At 36.9% G+C, this 17,495-nt stretch overlaps 1 protein-coding gene and 1 long non-coding RNA gene across 9 annotated transcripts; both read right to left on the bottom strand.

The window, feature by feature from the left end:
* Positions 1-411: 411 nt before the first annotated feature.
* On the bottom strand, positions 412-2,186 carry LOC140003898 (uncharacterized). Of its 2 annotated transcripts, XM_072058586.1 has the most exons (6): positions 2,054-2,186; positions 1,845-1,921; positions 1,579-1,755; positions 1,327-1,425; positions 944-1,189; positions 412-848 (listed from the first exon to the last, which is right to left on the bottom strand). In XM_072058586.1, exons 2-6 carry the CDS (start codon positions 1,905-1,907, stop codon positions 549-551), a joined length of 885 nt encoding a protein of 294 aa, XP_071914687.1. In that variant the 5' UTR covers positions 1,908-1,921; positions 2,054-2,186; the 3' UTR covers positions 412-548. The 2 variants fall into 2 exon arrangements, with proteins under 2 accessions (XP_071914687.1, XP_071914688.1); XM_072058587.1 differs by lacking the exon at positions 2,054-2,186 and having other exon boundaries at positions 1,845-1,989.
* A 6,488-nt stretch (positions 2,187-8,674) lies between these two features.
* Positions 8,675-15,157, bottom strand: LOC140011118 (uncharacterized). Of its 7 annotated transcripts, none has more exons than XR_011818350.1 (4): positions 14,920-15,157; positions 13,767-14,220; positions 10,897-13,504; positions 8,675-9,775 (listed from the first exon to the last, which is right to left on the bottom strand). It is a non-coding gene; the product is annotated as an uncharacterized lncRNA (long non-coding RNA). The 7 variants fall into 7 exon arrangements; XR_011818352.1 differs by having other exon boundaries at positions 8,675-9,018; positions 9,153-9,775; positions 10,897-14,220; positions 14,920-15,155; XR_011818354.1 differs by having other exon boundaries at positions 8,675-9,010; positions 9,153-9,775; positions 10,897-14,220; positions 14,920-15,155.
* Positions 15,158-17,495: the final 2,338 nt, after the last annotated feature.

The raw sequence follows: 17,495 nt of genomic DNA, 5'->3' as shown, positions 1-17,495 counted from the left end.
GGCAATCTGAAAGCTTGCAAACTCATACGTACCTGAGCTTCTTTAGGAACCTTAACTAACTTGATTCGTGCTGGGCATCTAGAATTGATCCTTCTGACTTGCAAGTTCTTGACTGTTAATCCTCGAAGTTGTTAACTCGTCACCTTGGGCCAGCTTTCAAGAAATAAAAAATGATTTTCGATCATTGTTACCAGTTAAAAAAAATCATTGTTACCAGTTAAAAGTGATAGCAAGTTTTTACTCATCCACAAGGATTGAAATCAGAGTCTGGTCTATAAAAATATGTGGCAGGTCTAAGAATTTAACGATCAGATGCAAGATTGGTTTCCACCACATTCACGTTTTTCATTCAGCTAGTGCGAGTTAAAACAGATACTGAAGGTGGATAAACTATCTCGGGATGGTACTCAGTTATTGAATCATTTAACTCGTCATTGCAGGTTAATATGGCAAAAGGGTTTTAACTGCCAAGCAAGGGCAGGAAAACGTAATTCGCTTGCATGATACATTTATTTGTTTCTTGATTTCATCAATCAAGACATTTTTACTCAGCTTGCAGCTGACGCAAGACTCCCCGGTTCAGGAATCACAACAGCTTCAGAGTTGCCATTTATGCCATTCAGTGGTGTAATGTCAAATCCCCAGTATTTAGCAGTTCTTACATCTTCCTCGACCATCAATCTTGAAAATTCTTCATGATCATACTTCAGGGTAGCCTTTCCTCCGAACTCACTGGGGAGGTTTTCAGCGTCAAAAAAGGTCTTCATCAGCTCCATGCTACTTTTGTTGTTTGGATACACAAAATGTATCTTCTGAAAAGTTTTTGGATCCACGAAGTATCTGACGACCTGAAAAAGAAGAGGAAAGCAGTTCTTCAATACGCTAAGAACTTCAAAGTTCTTTTTGTAGGTAGGGTTGGAGGGAATGGAAGTAGCGCTCATACCTTCCAAAATGCCTCGAAAATTCTAGGTGGGCTATACAGAATTATTAAACCAAGTCTCTCTGGGTAATGGTTCTGTAGAACATAAATGATATCTCGGGCTGTTGAGATGGCAATGTTAGTGTTCAATGACCAACCGTTGAAGTCTATGAGCCATGACATCTGCTCTTGGCCTTCTGGCAAGTCCAGAACGGCATTTTCTATCAGATAAACTAGATGACGGATGTTTCCCTCAGGAGACGCCGAGTTCTGCAACAATAGATAACTTTCATGTTAAAAAACAAAAAAAAAAAAACAACTTACAGCATCAGTAGAAATAGCAAACTAATTTGAAATAGATACCAAGGAAGTTTTTAACAGGAAAGGCAAAAAACTTGGAAGTATACCTGCATTCCGGGCCTCATTATAAGGACAGTTCTCCCCAGTCGATCATGAAAATTTGCTCTGGAGACTTTGCCAGTCTCACCTTCATGTGCTACTTCATGCTGTAGATGGTAAAAATGATTGCCATAGTCAGTCAAAGAACCATGGAGATACTCTTTAAGAGGTAAAACAAGAAAAGAAGAAGAGCAAGGGAATGCAGGGTTAGTTTTATGCATTAGCATTTTTATGAAGTTCTTCATGGTACGATATATTACCCAACGGATTTCTTCTGGCTTATAAGTTGCTCTCCACTTTAGTGACTCCTCCAACATTTTCTTAGCCTTGTTAACATTCCAATTTCGGGCTTCCAGGTATCTCCTTAGACAAGCATCTGAACAGTACTTTAAGCTGCGTCCAGTTTGAGGTCCAATGGCAGTCCCTAGTTCTCTGACCTGCTCACAAAGAATCAGCTAATTAAATGACGCACAAAAAGACGATTGCCAGATTTTCTTAATCTGAGGCTCCATCCTCTCTTGGTTACCTTAGCATCTTTCTCCGCTGAATTCTCCTCACGATTGCTACTAGACTGCTTTTTCCAGAACATGGTTAATGCTTAACCTGCAAACAATAAGGAGGCAATTACATTTCAATAACCTTTGAATATGACCAAATATTTGCAAATAAAACGTTTTTTTGTTAACAAAACTCATGAAAACTAGTCAAAGCATTAGAACCAGTGGCAGTATATACATCTTTAGGCGGACATAAAGAAGATTGTATGCTTAAGAAAGCGCTTTTATTTCCATGGCCAATTGAGCTGAAGCTCGAATCTTCATCGTGCAAGCTAGAATATGTGAAAAGTAGACATAACAAACACGATAGCTTTTCATAGCAGTAGTTTCTTTTCAAGGTCAGAAGTCAAATATTATTTATGCTGTTGGAGATTGAAACAAAGCGTGTATACTTCATTTTTTTTTTCTTTTTACAGATAATAAACAAAATTTAAATTGTAAATTCATAATTCCGTCTATTTGTACACGGATAATAAACAAGATTTATTTTTCTTAATTATGAAGATCAAGAAATTGAATAGAAGTACAAAGAAAAGCATCTTATGCGGAAAATTCAGCAGTAATCTGTATAACGCCTCCGTTATCCTTCAAAATTGGATGTCGCACTTTACAGATGCCTGCGGAACTAAAGACCCAATGTGAATTCAGATCTTTATTTAGTTTTAGTAGTCCTGCCCTGTTATTAATTTCTAGCTCCATGAAGAAAAAAGGATAGTCATAAAGAGAAACTAAATGCCAGAGTCAAACACGTTATTTTGACAACTAATGTAGCGAGACCAACGTAATTCCTGAAGCCATCAACAAAGCTTGCCTACTGTCATGTCAAACGATTGGGAACGTTGCTAGTTTGACTCTGCCAATAATGCGTGGCGTTACTGAAGATGAAATGTTTCAATTTTTATAAGATGAGAGGTTTTTTTGACTTTCTTACATTTGCCAGACAGATCCCACCATTTCTTTTACTAACTCCTGCTGATTCAGTGAACAGATAAACCACAAGCAAATGGAGATCGCAAATCACACGAACAATTATTTATCAGCAAGCGAATCATTCAGATACACTACTATTATTGCATTAGGAGGCTCAGGGAGTAGTTGAGGTCTTGACTCTTGAGTTGCCATAGAAGAAGAGTTAGATCAAAAGTTCAGATCGTTTTCACATTATTGAATAATCACAATAAATGGGAACGCCGGCTACGCTTCATCAACTAATTTATACTAGTACACTTCCATGTGCACAATGCATACTCGGTGATCTACAATACTGATGGAAAAAGCTCTCAAAACCAAGTAGAACCAGGGAAAAGATTTGGTCTGAGCTTCTGATCTAGCATGAGGAGAAGTGGTCTGAAACTCGCATGTCATGTCCATCATCAAAGCAAAAACTGGAAATGCCGAGCCCTTTTTTCAGAAAACAGTACCTATGGAAAACAACACTACTAGTATGGAAATCATCGAAGAAAAACTGTTGCTGACTAATCCGATCAGGATTTCTGTAATCTTTTCCCGTTCTTTTCTTGGTCTGTCTTTCCTTTTCTTTTCTTTTTTTTTTTCAAGAGTTATTTCATATTCATCCAAGTTCGTGAAAAATGTAAATGATCCTGAGCAACGTCGTACAAGAAACTAAGAAAAATCTGTGACTTCAAACTTCAACGTTCAAGCTCTCTCGAATTCCAGAGAAATAAAGAAATGGTCACTCGAAATTTAGAGAGGTAGAGAAATGGAGAAATTTCTGGTCGGATGCTTTATTTTGGCTTTTTGGCCCGGACGAGCATTGGAGTTTGTCAAAGTTGTAGTACTGCTATGATATTTTGGAGACTTTATAGAGGGACGAGTCAAAGAGAGGAACAATAATAAAATAATTTTTCGTGATGATGAAATGACAGAAGTGCCCCGGCAGACTTGGACTTCTGCTAACGACCAAGTGTCCAAGTCAAGTCAAGTTGTGGCTGCAGTCTTAGAAATTGGAATTGGATGGCTAATTTTTCCGACTACCGAATCAACCAGTAGTACGACAGTTTTGACTGAGACGGCAGCGATTAGATAATTTACTAATTGCAATTATGTGGTGGATTAAGTGAATAAAATGAATAAAACGGGGTTGGTTGTTTGATTTCCCCCCCCCCTCCCCACCAAAACACACATGCAATATATATATATGAAGAAAAAAGTCTCGATTGGGTCTTTTTTAATTATGAGATGATGTCCAATAATTACATGTGCTGCGTCCACATTGTATGAAATGATAGGGTTGTTTTATCCCTTCGAACCTTAGATAACTAGTTATGACCAATAAATTCATTATAGTAATTTCACTCTCAATAATTTATCATCCAACATCGTTTTATACTTTTTTTTTATATGGCCCTTTGGCAAATACTCTAGAACCAAAAAGGGTAAATTATCAATAACTGCCATGTGTCTCTTTTTTCCATCTAATCCCTTTAACGTTTTAAAAAATCTGCATAATTTTCTTGTAGTTATATGTAAAGTGAAAATTTTAATGGAAAGCAAATCGCATAATGTCATTGATTGAAATATTAATAATATTATACTTACTTAAGGGGTCTAACCACTTTGCATGAATCATAAAAGGATTATTTAAGTATATGCAAAACCATAGGGAGGGGTTAAGTGAATAAAATGAATATTATAATTTCATATACATATACTTAGAGTTCATCTAATCAATCTATTATAGTCGGATGTACTTTCTGTCCATTTTTTACTTTACATAAAATCATTAGGAGATTTATGGATATTTTAAAACGTTAGGTGGTTGTGTGATAATATGATTGGAGGGTTATCAGTAATTTACTCAACTTTAAAAAAAAAAAGATTGTACTCTTTTTCAAGACAATTTCCGAACCAATACATCACGTAATATTGACCCAACAAAAATATGATCGTACTCTTCCTGAAGACAAAGGGTGATTAATCTTTTTCCTAATTCCAAACCAATACATAACGTAAAAGGTAATAGTTGAACTTGGGACTTCTTGAAATCCTCCTGTGGCCTCTGAAAATTGCCTGAGGCCTGCTAGAGGACCATAAAGGACACAAAATCAAAGAAAAATAGATGGATTAGACAAGCGACCTATAATTTCTTACCTGCCCTTTATTTCTGAGGCCCCTCCCCACCTGTTTGGGATGTGCCCATGGCTGCCTTCAGATAGTTGTCACCATCCTATTTGAAAGAAATTTAATTCTGCCCGCCTTCTTAGGTAAGCATTAAAGTAGGATCGTCGACTTCGGAGCTTAAGTTGTATGTTCCTACCACATTTGCTACGATTTTGTTATCAACACAAGAATGTGCCCTATTGTTTGTAAGCTATAATTCAAGTCCACATCCCTCAGACTCAGAGTGTCTTATGGTGATTAGAAAACCAAGCAAATCGTTATGCTGTATTACCCCATTACTTGATAATACGCGTACACAGCACCAATAGCAATTCTACAATACATTTATTTCTCGTCAAGACCTCACTGTGGAGCTTTCACGGACTTTGATATTGTTTGCTTCAATAGCATGCCATCAGGCAGTTGATGAAGCAATTATTGCAACACCAATACATAGCAAGTGAAAAATCTCTGTTCACGGATTTCGTCAAGCTTTGCTCCTTGTATCATTAAACAAGATTGCCGTTTGATGCTTATTTTGTACCGATAGGATGTGCACAGAAATGACAAACAAGCACGCACGGGGTTACCTGTCAATGAGTCCGTCATTTCATGACCTTCCTTCAATTTAGTTGCAACTAAGGCTCACAATCCTCCCTAGCTACCCCGTCGAAAGCAACCTCTGCTGGGGTCAACTGAGAATTGAGAAACCTAAAAAAGCATGGGTGGATATGAGCTCCTAAAATCGCTTCCAATCAGCCCAAAACTACACATCTTTTCAATTAATAGTGAGACAACTACGGACATGCTACATTAGACGGCAATGAAGTCAAGAACTATGAGGAAAATCCCAATGGCAACTTGTGTATATTATCGCAAAGCCTATCAAGTGGTTTTGCCAGAAGAAGCAGAATACGATGGATTGCAGGGTGGGGCGTCTATGTAATTCTAATTCAGGCAAGGAAGAAAGAAGCTCCTAAAGGCACTGGTTCGGGTAGGCTTAACTCCTAAAGGCTACTGACTTCATGTTAAAAGAAAAAAAAAAAGAAAGAAAGAAAGAAAGAAGCCTTAGTAAGTCATTATGAGTGATTTTTCAGCCACTCTTGGGATTGTTTCCTTATCTTCTGGTTAGTTATTATATTTATTCATTTTTGTATTGAAATTGACACCTCAAATACCGTACCTGATCAACTTTGAATTATGTATAGGTTATACTCTCTTTTTAGGTGAAACATAATATATTATTTGGGTACAATTTGGCATGGATTCCTTTGGGTGATGATACAGCCCACAAATGACCACAAATTTAAACGTGGACACTAAAGAAGTCAAAACTGAATGGGCTCAACATGCAAACCAGCGGTTAGCAGGAACCACTTTACTGGGCTTATCAGAGAAAACCCAATGGAACCAATCAAACAAGGATCAAATGGAAAAACTGATGCTTGCTATGGAATGGATGGGGCTCAAGCTCATGTTACGTTCCAAAGCTTTGTAGATTTAGCCTACGAAATCCAAATTCTAATTCTTCAAAAGCAAAACAGGGAACAAGTGAACGACAAAACAAGAGAACTTCAAGAAACGGTAGTGATTCAAATTCATATGACCACTAAACCAAGTTGATTTTATACAAATACAAGCAACGACAACTTAGGTTCCGTTTGATAAAACTGAATCTGAATTCTGAAATCTGAATACTGAAACAATTAATGTGCTGAATTTTAAGCACTGAAAAAAATATATGAATATCTGAATTTTAATGCTAAACCTATTTATACTGTTTGATAAATATTTATAGCTGAATGCTTAATAAGTTTAATTTGACAATTTTGCCTTTATATCCTTTCATTCAAAAGAGAAATAGAATCTATGATTTAATTAGTTTAAAATTGTAAGGTATGAAAATGACAATATTTATTTTTAAATCAAATTAATATAAAAGATGAAATATATTATATGAGTAGTATGGAGAAGATGTGAAAGTTATTAAAAAGGGAGAAAAGAGAAACTAAAAATCGTTAGATAGAGAATATTAAGTTGTTTAATTAGATAAGAATTTTGAACATAATTAACAAACAAGGGTAGATTTGGTAGATAAGATAAGGTAGTTGAAGTAATTATATTGATTCTTATCAGAATTAAGCATTCAGTTAGGATTCTTGTGCTGAAAAAAATACACACGGGTTCAGCACTGCTTAACAAGTTCAGCAAATAGATTTTCATTTATCAAACACTCAAAACATCTGAATGTCTGAAAAAATTCAGATTCAGCACTTTTTAATGTTATCAAACGGACCCTTAATATTTAGAGACTTCGTACTTGATCATGCCTACATATGCAAATCAACAATTTTGAGCCACCAACTTAATATTTGTTTGGATAGTGGATTATTTGCAAAATTTTATTTATGCATCACATCAAATGTGTTATAATAATATATTTTTTTTAAAAAATTATTCCAAATAATCTACCATCCAAACACAGACAATTATTACTAATTAGTTACCGGATGGTCAACCCGCTGTACATCCAGTCAGAATTATTCTCCATAACTAAGACGGGGTCTACAGAACAAGGAGCAGGGGAATAGTACTAGTATCCTACGACGGATTACGCGGCACATCAATCAACACCCTTTATTTATTCATCAGCCGTGACTACGCTTCCTTTGACAGCATTAAATGTGTCTACGCGTACCAGAATACCCAGAAACAGGGGATATCTATCCATCTATGTTATATTGGATATAGAAGGCAGGCAGAAAGACTTCGGGCTAGCTGGATTTGGAAGCCTGGAAGAAGAAGAAGAAAACTTAATGGAGATGATTATGGGCAGGAGCTGCAGGATTCAAAGGCTATGTTCATCTTCATCTTCATCGTCGTCATGGAAAAGGGTGGAGAGATCTAAAAGTCTGTTGCTGGCATCTGAATTGGCCAGCTCATCAGATGTTGCAAGACTCACAGGCTATGAAAGACTCTCGCAATCCATGGCGCTGCCCAACGAATACGGTGGCGGCTGTAAACCGATTAGCATTACGTGGAAACATACTGCAGCTTGGAGGTATCTTGGGAAGGTATTTACTTTCAAGAGAACGGGTGGCAGAGGAGAAGTCGCGGTGGAGGCAGCAGCCAATCCACCGGAGGCAGTGGTAAAGAAGAAAAATAGGTCATCTTGGCTTCCTGATCCTGACCGACGATGGCCTGTTCAAGGTTGGTAACAAAACTAGGCATGTTGACACAACAGAGGGAAGATGATTGGATGTGAATACAGCTTAGGTTGACTTTCCATCGTTTCTGTTCTCCTCCTCAGCCTGGTCGATTCGGTAATACAAATTGTTTTTTTTTTTTTTCCCCTCGGTGTTCTTTGATAGATGTGATAAAGAGAATTAGTAGCACATTTCGTATTTGCTTGTAAATGTTCCGAACTTTCCCATTATAGATGATGAGGAGTTGGAATTTCTTTTAGCAACACTTTTGTCTAGTTGGACACGAAAGCAGTTTTTGAAGACTTTTCTTTATTTCCTTTCCTTTTTTTTTTTTTTCCAATTAGTCGAACGCATTCGGTACTGGTAGACCTGCTTTTCGGTTGGTCAACCATATGCGTCCACAGTCAACAAATGGGTTGGTCTATTCCAACGTTAATAAGTAAATCAAAAGGAAAAAAAAAAAGAAAAAAAAGTTGCCACTTCGTAATAGTCATACTTTGCCCGCCCGTCAAAACATTCCATAATTCGATTACAGAATAAAACCACCACTGAAGTTCTCGACGTCACACTACTAAGTCTTAAACATGTGGATTATGGATTCCAAATAAATTCAATCTATGTAATTGCAATATCAGCCCCTCCAAGAGAATGGACATTTCAGGTCTCCATCCAATTTTGGATACCGCAAAACACAAAAAATTTCTCCATCTTCCAGAATAGCAGAGATACAGCGAGGCTAAAAACATTTTACCAGTAACTAAAAAAGATAGCCCATTTGGAAACTTCAGGAAGAACACCGTAATCCTTCTCTGAGCACCTAATGAGAAAGCCTCAGAATAAAGCAGTAGCAACACAACTGTAAATCGACAATTCTAGAAAAGAATAATGATATATGGAGAACAACTGCTGAGGAATTGTTTTCAAAAGTTAGACAGCTTGGGAAGAAATCACCTTCAACTACCTCCTTCCACGCGCTGCTGAAATAGATCAGCAGTTGGACTCGAGCAAGTTGCAAACCCATAATCATATAACTACGGCACACTTCCACCCGGGCCTTTTGCAGACTGGTAACCAAAACAACTACTAGTAGTACGCTTCTTCGTCTCCTCAAAATTCAGCAGAAGAACAATCTTTGCCATCATCGTTCACCGTGCAGTTTTGAACCTTTGCCAAATGGATAGTGAAACCACGGAGGAGGAATGAGAAGAACCTGAATAATAGTTTGATTTTAAACTATGATTGCATATCATCGAGGAAATGCATGACTGCAGGTGTACAGTTGTGTATTTGCAACACTGGCCACGAAAGCTTCCTTCCTTGCTCAAACAGAGTTCCATAAATGACAAATACAGGGATTTCATTCATGTAAGCAATCAAAAGAAAGCAGGTAAATAAGCCTGTAATAAATTAACTTCAAGCCTCTATTATTTCAAACCTGACTATGAAGATAACCGATGAACTAGCTCCGACCTCATCCTCTCAACAGGTGCTAAGAGCGTTGAATCTGATCAAGCAATTAATCATGGTTGGCTCCTATAAACCAACCTTGCTGAGCATTGTTCAGAAACTCAGTCCTATTTCGATGGCAAAGATGCAATTAAAACACAAGTTTTTCTTTTCAAACTATGAAAGCTTTTACCTTCAGAATATGCATAAATGTATATATATTCCGGTGTGGTCATCCTGGCTTTAAACTCATAAACAATTTGGTTTGGCATAGAGGGTGATTCTTTGTTTTCAACTCAAGTATGAGCATATTTTAGGCATTCTTCTCCTATCCTGTGAGCATGATGACAGCTAGAAGTCTATGCTTCCAACAAGGATTAGAATTATAGAATGCGGAGGAGCTCAAAACAACAGACCAGTATACCTGAGGAAAGCTCGTTTATACAGTGACGAGCCAAGCAGCAAAGTGCCAGCAATCACGGAAGAAAATTTAGTGCATAAAGATCCAAAATTTCATTATGAGGAAAAAAAAATATGTACTCAATGATTTCACAAGAAGACGAGTAAGGAAAAAAATATGACGAGCCAAACTTTTCAATTTTTAAGAACTTCCCCATCAAATCAATACAAACCTAGAATTTTCTCAGGTGACACTTTGATTACAATAGACCCCAAAAAATCTTTCAATTCACGGGACAAATCAAGCAAAGGTAGCAACTTCACAGCAATTTCAACATATCCCAATCATGGTTCAAAGTCGCGGTCGTGGTCACGGTCGCGGCTCGGAACGTTCCACATCGGTCTCGGTGAGACGCAAATTTTAAAGTATTTAATATTCTTAAAATTGTTAATAATATAAAAAAAGTATGCTAAACAAAAATAATAAAAAATAGCAAAAGAAATGGCCGAATCAATCCGTCACATTGAGACTCGGCCGATTTCTCATCTTGACTCGGGATAACTCGGAGTGACTCGGTGTAACTCGGCCGAGTCAATCCGTCACGGTGACGTCTCGGCTGATTTCTCGGCGAGTTAAATATCTCGGTATCGTTTCGTCACGGTATCGTATCGGTAGATGCCGAGACGGTGACGACTCGACCGAGACTTCGAACCATGATCCCAATACGATAAGAGACGGAGACGGAGAATAAAGAACAATCTTTTCGATACATGGGAACATATCAAATCGAACATAAAGATATAATTTCTCTCAGGAAGAAAGAAAAGGGCTGTAGATTTGTAGTGATACCTGTAACCTCAAAAATACAGGTGGATGCCATGTCTGCGGCTTGATGACAAAAATCGCTGAAGGATAAACCACCAAAAGCTTGTTCCGCCAGCGTTTTGAACAGGGCAGGGGTACGACATCCCCAGGGAGTCGTACCGACACATTGAGGCCGTTTCCAGTTGGTCGGTCGGATTACTCGGATCTGGCGGCTAATAATTTGTCCATTACCGGAACGGATAAGTGTCAGCCCGGCTGAGCTGGCAACCAATAATTCTTCGAATGGAATGAATAAACAATTTAAGAACCCCCAAAAAAAAAAAAACATATTTTTTGTTTACAAAATTGTACTCTTAATTTTAAATCCGGTATCATCGCAATTAAACAAAAACAGACTTTTATCGGATTTTTATCGAATTGTTTCCCCCCTTTTTTGATAGGGCTTATACAAGTCTTTTCCAATTTCATATAAACCGGAAAAAAAAAAGATTTCCCTAATTAGAAAAGTTTGTATATCTTTGTGTTACCATACAAAAAAGGAGAAGCTTATAAATCATTGCAAGGCTGATAAAAATTGGCTTAAATGTTTAACCGAATTGATCAAAACAAATTAGTTTTTTTTAAACTTTTATGCCTTATATAAAAAATAAAGTTATTTTTTCCTTTTTATTCCTTACATTACAATTTACATGTTCCGGATATTCAATTTTCTTTAACAAAATATGAAAGCAAGCTAGATTCAACATAAACTAACGAAATGTTCCATCCTGCCAATTTGTATAGAAACACTTAACGAAATAGATCCGGGTGGATTCGAACCACCAACCTCTCAGGTCATCTGAAAACCTGAGCGCTCTTTCCAACTTCAGAGCCTACAGATCCTTCCATAACCAGGGCAGAGCACAAACAATTACGCAAACAAGTCGACTACAGAACCAGCATTTTTTTGTGCTCAATGATTAATCTTGAAACCCAAAAGTTAAACACCTTGAAAGGACAAAGACATGAACAAAATACCTCTAAAGGCAACCAAATGTATCCACTATTTTGTGACACTTTTAACTCCATTTAAAAAAAAAAAAAAAAGGCCGCATTAGTTGCAACCCGTAAGGCAAGATTCTGATATGGAATTTGGATGTTAGCTAATGTTCTACAGACGCTTTAAGAATCCATCACGTAGGGCTATAAAAATGAAAGACAACGGAAATGGAAACTAAAAGGTTAAATTCAAGAACGAGGAGGTTTGGGCAGGGCTCATTGGAATCAAGTAGGGTTTTGCCAAATTAGCGAACCAGAAATGGTCAAGCTTCTTCGGAATGACAAAAGCTGCAGCCAGCAATACTAGGACCAAAGAAATACGCACACACACAGTCTCTTGCCTGGCAGTGAGACACACATTTGAATGAGGGCATACTGCCAACACATATTTCAGCTGGTGACTGAAGTGAAAAATCAGTTACGCCAAAAAAATAGCCACCAAATACAGAGCATTGAAGGCCATCCCCCCCCCCACACACAATCAACGACCTTCACTCCAACGAACAGTGGATTTATTCAAACAAAATGTGTGTTAAATGCAATTCCCAAATACAAATTACCCAAAAAAAAAAGCTTCTTTAAATAATCAACTAAAAGACAGATGCAAAAACTGCAAAATACTAGATAGCATTAGTTAAGAGATCACCTTAAAACAACTCCGTCTTCATGCTGCTAGCTCAGCTCAAAAAAATGAGTTGGATGACATACAACCAGCGCGTAGTACAAAGGTTGGCTTCCAAGTTCCATCAAGCACTAAGAGATAAAATACTAAACAACTGTTGGCTTCAATAATCAATACTCATTGCACCTCCTTGCCTAGAGGTAAGCATTTTGCTCTCCTTGCCTAGGGCCACGCATTTTGAAGGGCTCAGCCAGATGAGCTGAGTGAAACTTCCCAATCAAATGGGGTGGCCAGAATGAGCCAAGGTTACATCAACAAACTTCCAATCCAAAAGGGACAAGGTGTTAAAGCTTCATCCCCGATGATGCTCAAATCTTGTCCTCCGCATTTTAGCTCAAGATCGAATCTGAAAAAAAGAATCAGATGAGCACTTCCATCAACAATTCAGAGTAAGCTTCCAGTTTAAGAAACTCGGTGCCTGGATGCTGGTATCACCAGGAGAAAGAGCACATATACATCCTGATGCAAGAATATTAGGTATCGAACAAATATATCGGTGGGAAGTACCCAATCTATCCATCAAGAAAACAAAACTCCACCACCCAGAAGAAAGTTGTTGAGCTAACAAAAACCATAGCTCCTTGGGTAGCAAATACAAGATTGAAACTGTACAAAGGGAAATATGTAATACAAACTTGAAAATAAATTACAAAGAAAACACCTAAGCTCAAACCCAGAACCCAACCACCATTAAATTGTTGGCCAGAAAAAAACAGAAACTTACATTCCACATCATTCCACCTCTGAATTCAAAATGCAGTGTTAAAAGCGAATTTTGGGAGTTAGACACTCGCGCAATTGTAGCAAGTCATCGTGACATGCATACAAACCAACTGTAATCAGCATTATACGAAAACTTGGTCTGAAACCTTTTAAATTATCGAACTTTGAGATTATGAACATGTATCAGGTCTGCAATATGTAAAATGGATGCATTAATTATTACTTATTGAAGAGAAGGATTACACCTCAAAAAATATGACGGCTATCAATTGGTATAAATTCTTCTAACAGTGTTTTGAATTACCAATAATACCTGTTTTTTCAAGGTGAGCACGTTATAGGTGTTCATTATTATTTTATGGGCCTCTTGGGAGGTGGTGATATTAGCTACAAATATATGCTTTATCGTGAATTAGTGCAAATTAAAAGCCAGAAACTGTATAATTTGTACCTGAGTTGAGAACGCTCCGTCTATGTAAGGGCACACATATCAACAGTTGGTTCGCTTGCAAAACTGGGAGATTTGCTGAGAGAATTGAGAGAAGACACGCACACACGAGAGGAAGGGGGGAGAACCCGGGCTGAAAGATAAAATGTTCCCCGTGCGATCTCCCCGCCCTCCAAACCCAAAAATCTTATCTTTCATTAATCATAGTGACCTGCCATGCAAGCGCACCTGCCATGGCAAAGGTCAGGATGACAACAGATTGACAATAGCATTCTGAACCACAATTTTTTCCTTTTTCTACATCCTGGTACAATCTGGAATCTCCAATTAACTGGTAACTTTGAACCTTGCTTGCCCAAAATTTACCAGAAAGCATCACGGATTTGGAACCAGGAACACCCGGTTTCAATCGCCTGTTTTCTCCAACCGATGTAGCAACCGCTTCCAGACCAGCAGCCTAAGGACAAGTACGTAAACGTAATAAGATTCCAAAAAGCTACAACTTCTATCCAAAAAAAAAAAAGGCCGGTGCAGTCCACAAATTATAGAAATCCAAAACCTCAAATTTGTTTCTCAGTACGAGCCAAATAAACGTCAAAGATTCGCACCCAGAAGGCGGTAATCTACCACCTCATGGATTAAAATCCAATTTCTCTGATCGAGAAAAATATAATCAAGCATCCCGAAAAAGAAAATAAGATAAAGAGGCAATACTGAGCCAAATAAACGTCAAAGATTCGCACCCAGAAGGCGGTACTCTACCACCTCATGGATTAAAATCCAATTTCTCTGATCGAGAAAAATATAATCAAGCATCCCGAAAAAGAAAATAAGATAAAGAGGCAATACTGAGCCAAATAAACGTCAAAGATTCGCACCCAGAAGGCGGTACTCTACCACCTCATGGATTAAAATCCAGTTTCTCTGATCGAGAAAAATATAATCAAGCATCCCGAAAAAGAAAATAAGATAAAGAGGCAAATCTTTTCAATTCACCCAAACATTCAAATCAATGAAAAGGTATAATTTGTCATAATTCAATCTAAAGGGACGAGGGATAGGGTGGACAAATAAGCACCACAAATGGAGAGAGAGAGAGAGTTCAACGCAAGAGATTTTTCAGGGATACAAGAGGGCAAGAGCAAATTCGCTATACCTGCAAACTCTGCAACAAATATAGAAAGCTCATGACCTGAGCTCCCATCCTACAAATCTGCGTCGCCTTCGAGGAAACGTCGAGCTCCCATCACACAAATCTGCGTCGCTCTCGAGCAAACGCGTTTGAAGATTCAGATGGGAGAACTGCATCACAGCTGGTTGTTGAGGAGAGAATAGACCAAGGGACTTTAAAGGTACGGAGGCATGGCAAAGAGAGTAAAGGTGTGGTAGGAATTTATAGGGAAATAAACCGACTGATGGGAGGCGGTTTCGGGCTGAGGTTGGTCATTTTTTGTTCCTCAAGGGGAAGGGAAGGTTGGTCTGCGCTGAGCTGTCAACACTGAATTCCTCCAATAACTAGTCACCACGAGTAAATTCTCCAATAGCTTGTAACCACGTGTAACAAAGGAAATTGGAAAAAAATTTTGGTGTATTGTTACCCTAATTGACGTCCTAAACCAAAAGTAATTTTTTCCAGTAATCAACTAATCGAAATTTAGGTGCGGGTGCACAATTTTCTTTTTGATTATCATCTAAATTTATAAAATTCACAATATTCTAATATCATATATTAAATTTTTGATAATTTTGGTTTATAATAGGATTTTAGTAATAGAGTTTTAGTAATACGATTTAAGAATTTTGATTCTAAAGTTAGGGTTAAAGGATTATACTGTGATAGTTTGGAAATTAGGATTTCATGTAAAACGTTAAACCCTAAATCCTAATTGAGCCAAATAACACATAATTCGTTTTACGGAAAAAATTGTCGCAGTTAAAAGTTACATTTTATTAAAAAGGAAAAAAAAATGTATCACCACTCACAAGATGCATAAAAAACAATAAAACCTCATGAGTGGCGACCCTTATTCAGCAACCCACCTCAAACAACACCCATTATTGGACAATTTTCAATTTTAACCATATTCCAAGAAATTCACCTAAAAAGGTGGAATAGTGTATTGTTTCAAAAAGGAAAAAAAAAATTTGGGATAATTTCAAAAACCTCCCTTGAGGTTTCCAATAATTACAGAAAGCTTCCTTCAAGGTTCAAAAAATTACACTTGTCTCCATCGCTTTTAAGGTTTATGTAACAATATAAACTCAATAACCTATAATTTTTCACAAATATCCTAAAATACCCTTCTTCAAAGAACAAGACAAAACAAAATAAGGTTTTAATCTTTAATTTCTTGTACGTGTGTGTCATACTTACTAAAACAAACAAAGTCCAATGACTCCAACTTATCTCAAAATTTATTACTTGTTAATTGTTGTCTAATGCAACTCATTACCACCATTACCAATACTAAACTAAGAAGAGTAAATTTTATATATACTGACTATCACCATTGGATATATTCAAATTAGTTGTTATGCATCCAACTGTGATAATATATACACTGTCAGTATATAAAAGATTTAATCCAACTAAAAAAATGCTCTCATGTCCCTAAGAACATAATTCATCATTACTCTAGCAAACCTAGAAATAAAGACAAAATTCTACCTTTATAATAAAATTACAATCAATAGATAAATAAAAGAGAGAATCATTGAGTAATTGCTAGAATTTTTTGCTTAACATAATAGTCATTTCTTTATGTTTCAACTCTCAATTTCATTTTTTTCCCTACATCTCTGCCACCTTTTTCATCTTTCTCTAGTTTGACAATAAAATTCACAGTCTGTACCTTGTCAATTTGGTAACTTCAATTGGCTAACATTTGTAAAGCGTAAAACTATTGGGAAAAAGAGAAATGATCTAAAATTTTTATAGTAAAAAAGAGACAGGAAGACAAAAAATACAGATAAATTTTAGAGATAATAAAAAAATTGATAGTGGTGTAGTTTGTAATAATAGAGCGCGATATTTGGTGTGAAGAAGAAGTGACTGTAGGAGAAAAAGAGAAGAATATGAATATGAAAAGGAAAATGAGAGAGGGAGGGAGGGAGGAAGGAAGATTAGAAAATTGATGGAGATTTTTTTTGAGATTAGGAAATAACAAGTAGAATAATGAGAAGTATTTTTCGATTTTAAATGTCTCTATATAAATTAACTATTAAATGAAGGACATTTTAGTTATTTAATTAGACCAAAAGAGGTCGATGTATTTATGAAATTGTCAAAACCTCAAGGGAGGTTTCTGAAATTATCCCAAAAAACTTTTGCAAATATGAACACGATCTGACCATCACCTAGTATTTGTTTGTCAAATAATACTACTAATACTCAAAAAGAGCGCTCTATACAAGAAGTACCATGTACCATCGAACTGGCATTTTTTTTAGCTTGAATGGTAACTATTAGCATTAGACACAATGATTAGGTTTGATTTATACCAATTTCTCGTACCTTGCATATATATTTTTCACAAGATAAACGTGACATTCGACTTCTCGAAAGAGAGAGAGGGAGGGGGTTTAAGGTGAAATATAATTGTTTCGTGTTCAAAAAAATCCCTCGAGTTTGTAAAAATATGAGCAAATTTTGTAGACTGGACCCATTGCTTATACTTAATTCTCCTTCCATTTCTTTGATTTTGTGATAGGATGGGCTGGTGGGACATGCAG

This window comes from Coffea arabica, chromosome 7e (assembly GCF_036785885.1).
Source record: "Coffea arabica cultivar ET-39 chromosome 7e, Coffea Arabica ET-39 HiFi, whole genome shotgun sequence".
NCBI classification, from domain to species: domain Eukaryota; kingdom Viridiplantae; phylum Streptophyta; class Magnoliopsida; order Gentianales; family Rubiaceae; genus Coffea; species Coffea arabica.
The sequence above is the reverse complement of the archived record's forward strand: the minus strand, read 5'-3'. Positions and strand labels throughout refer to the sequence as shown.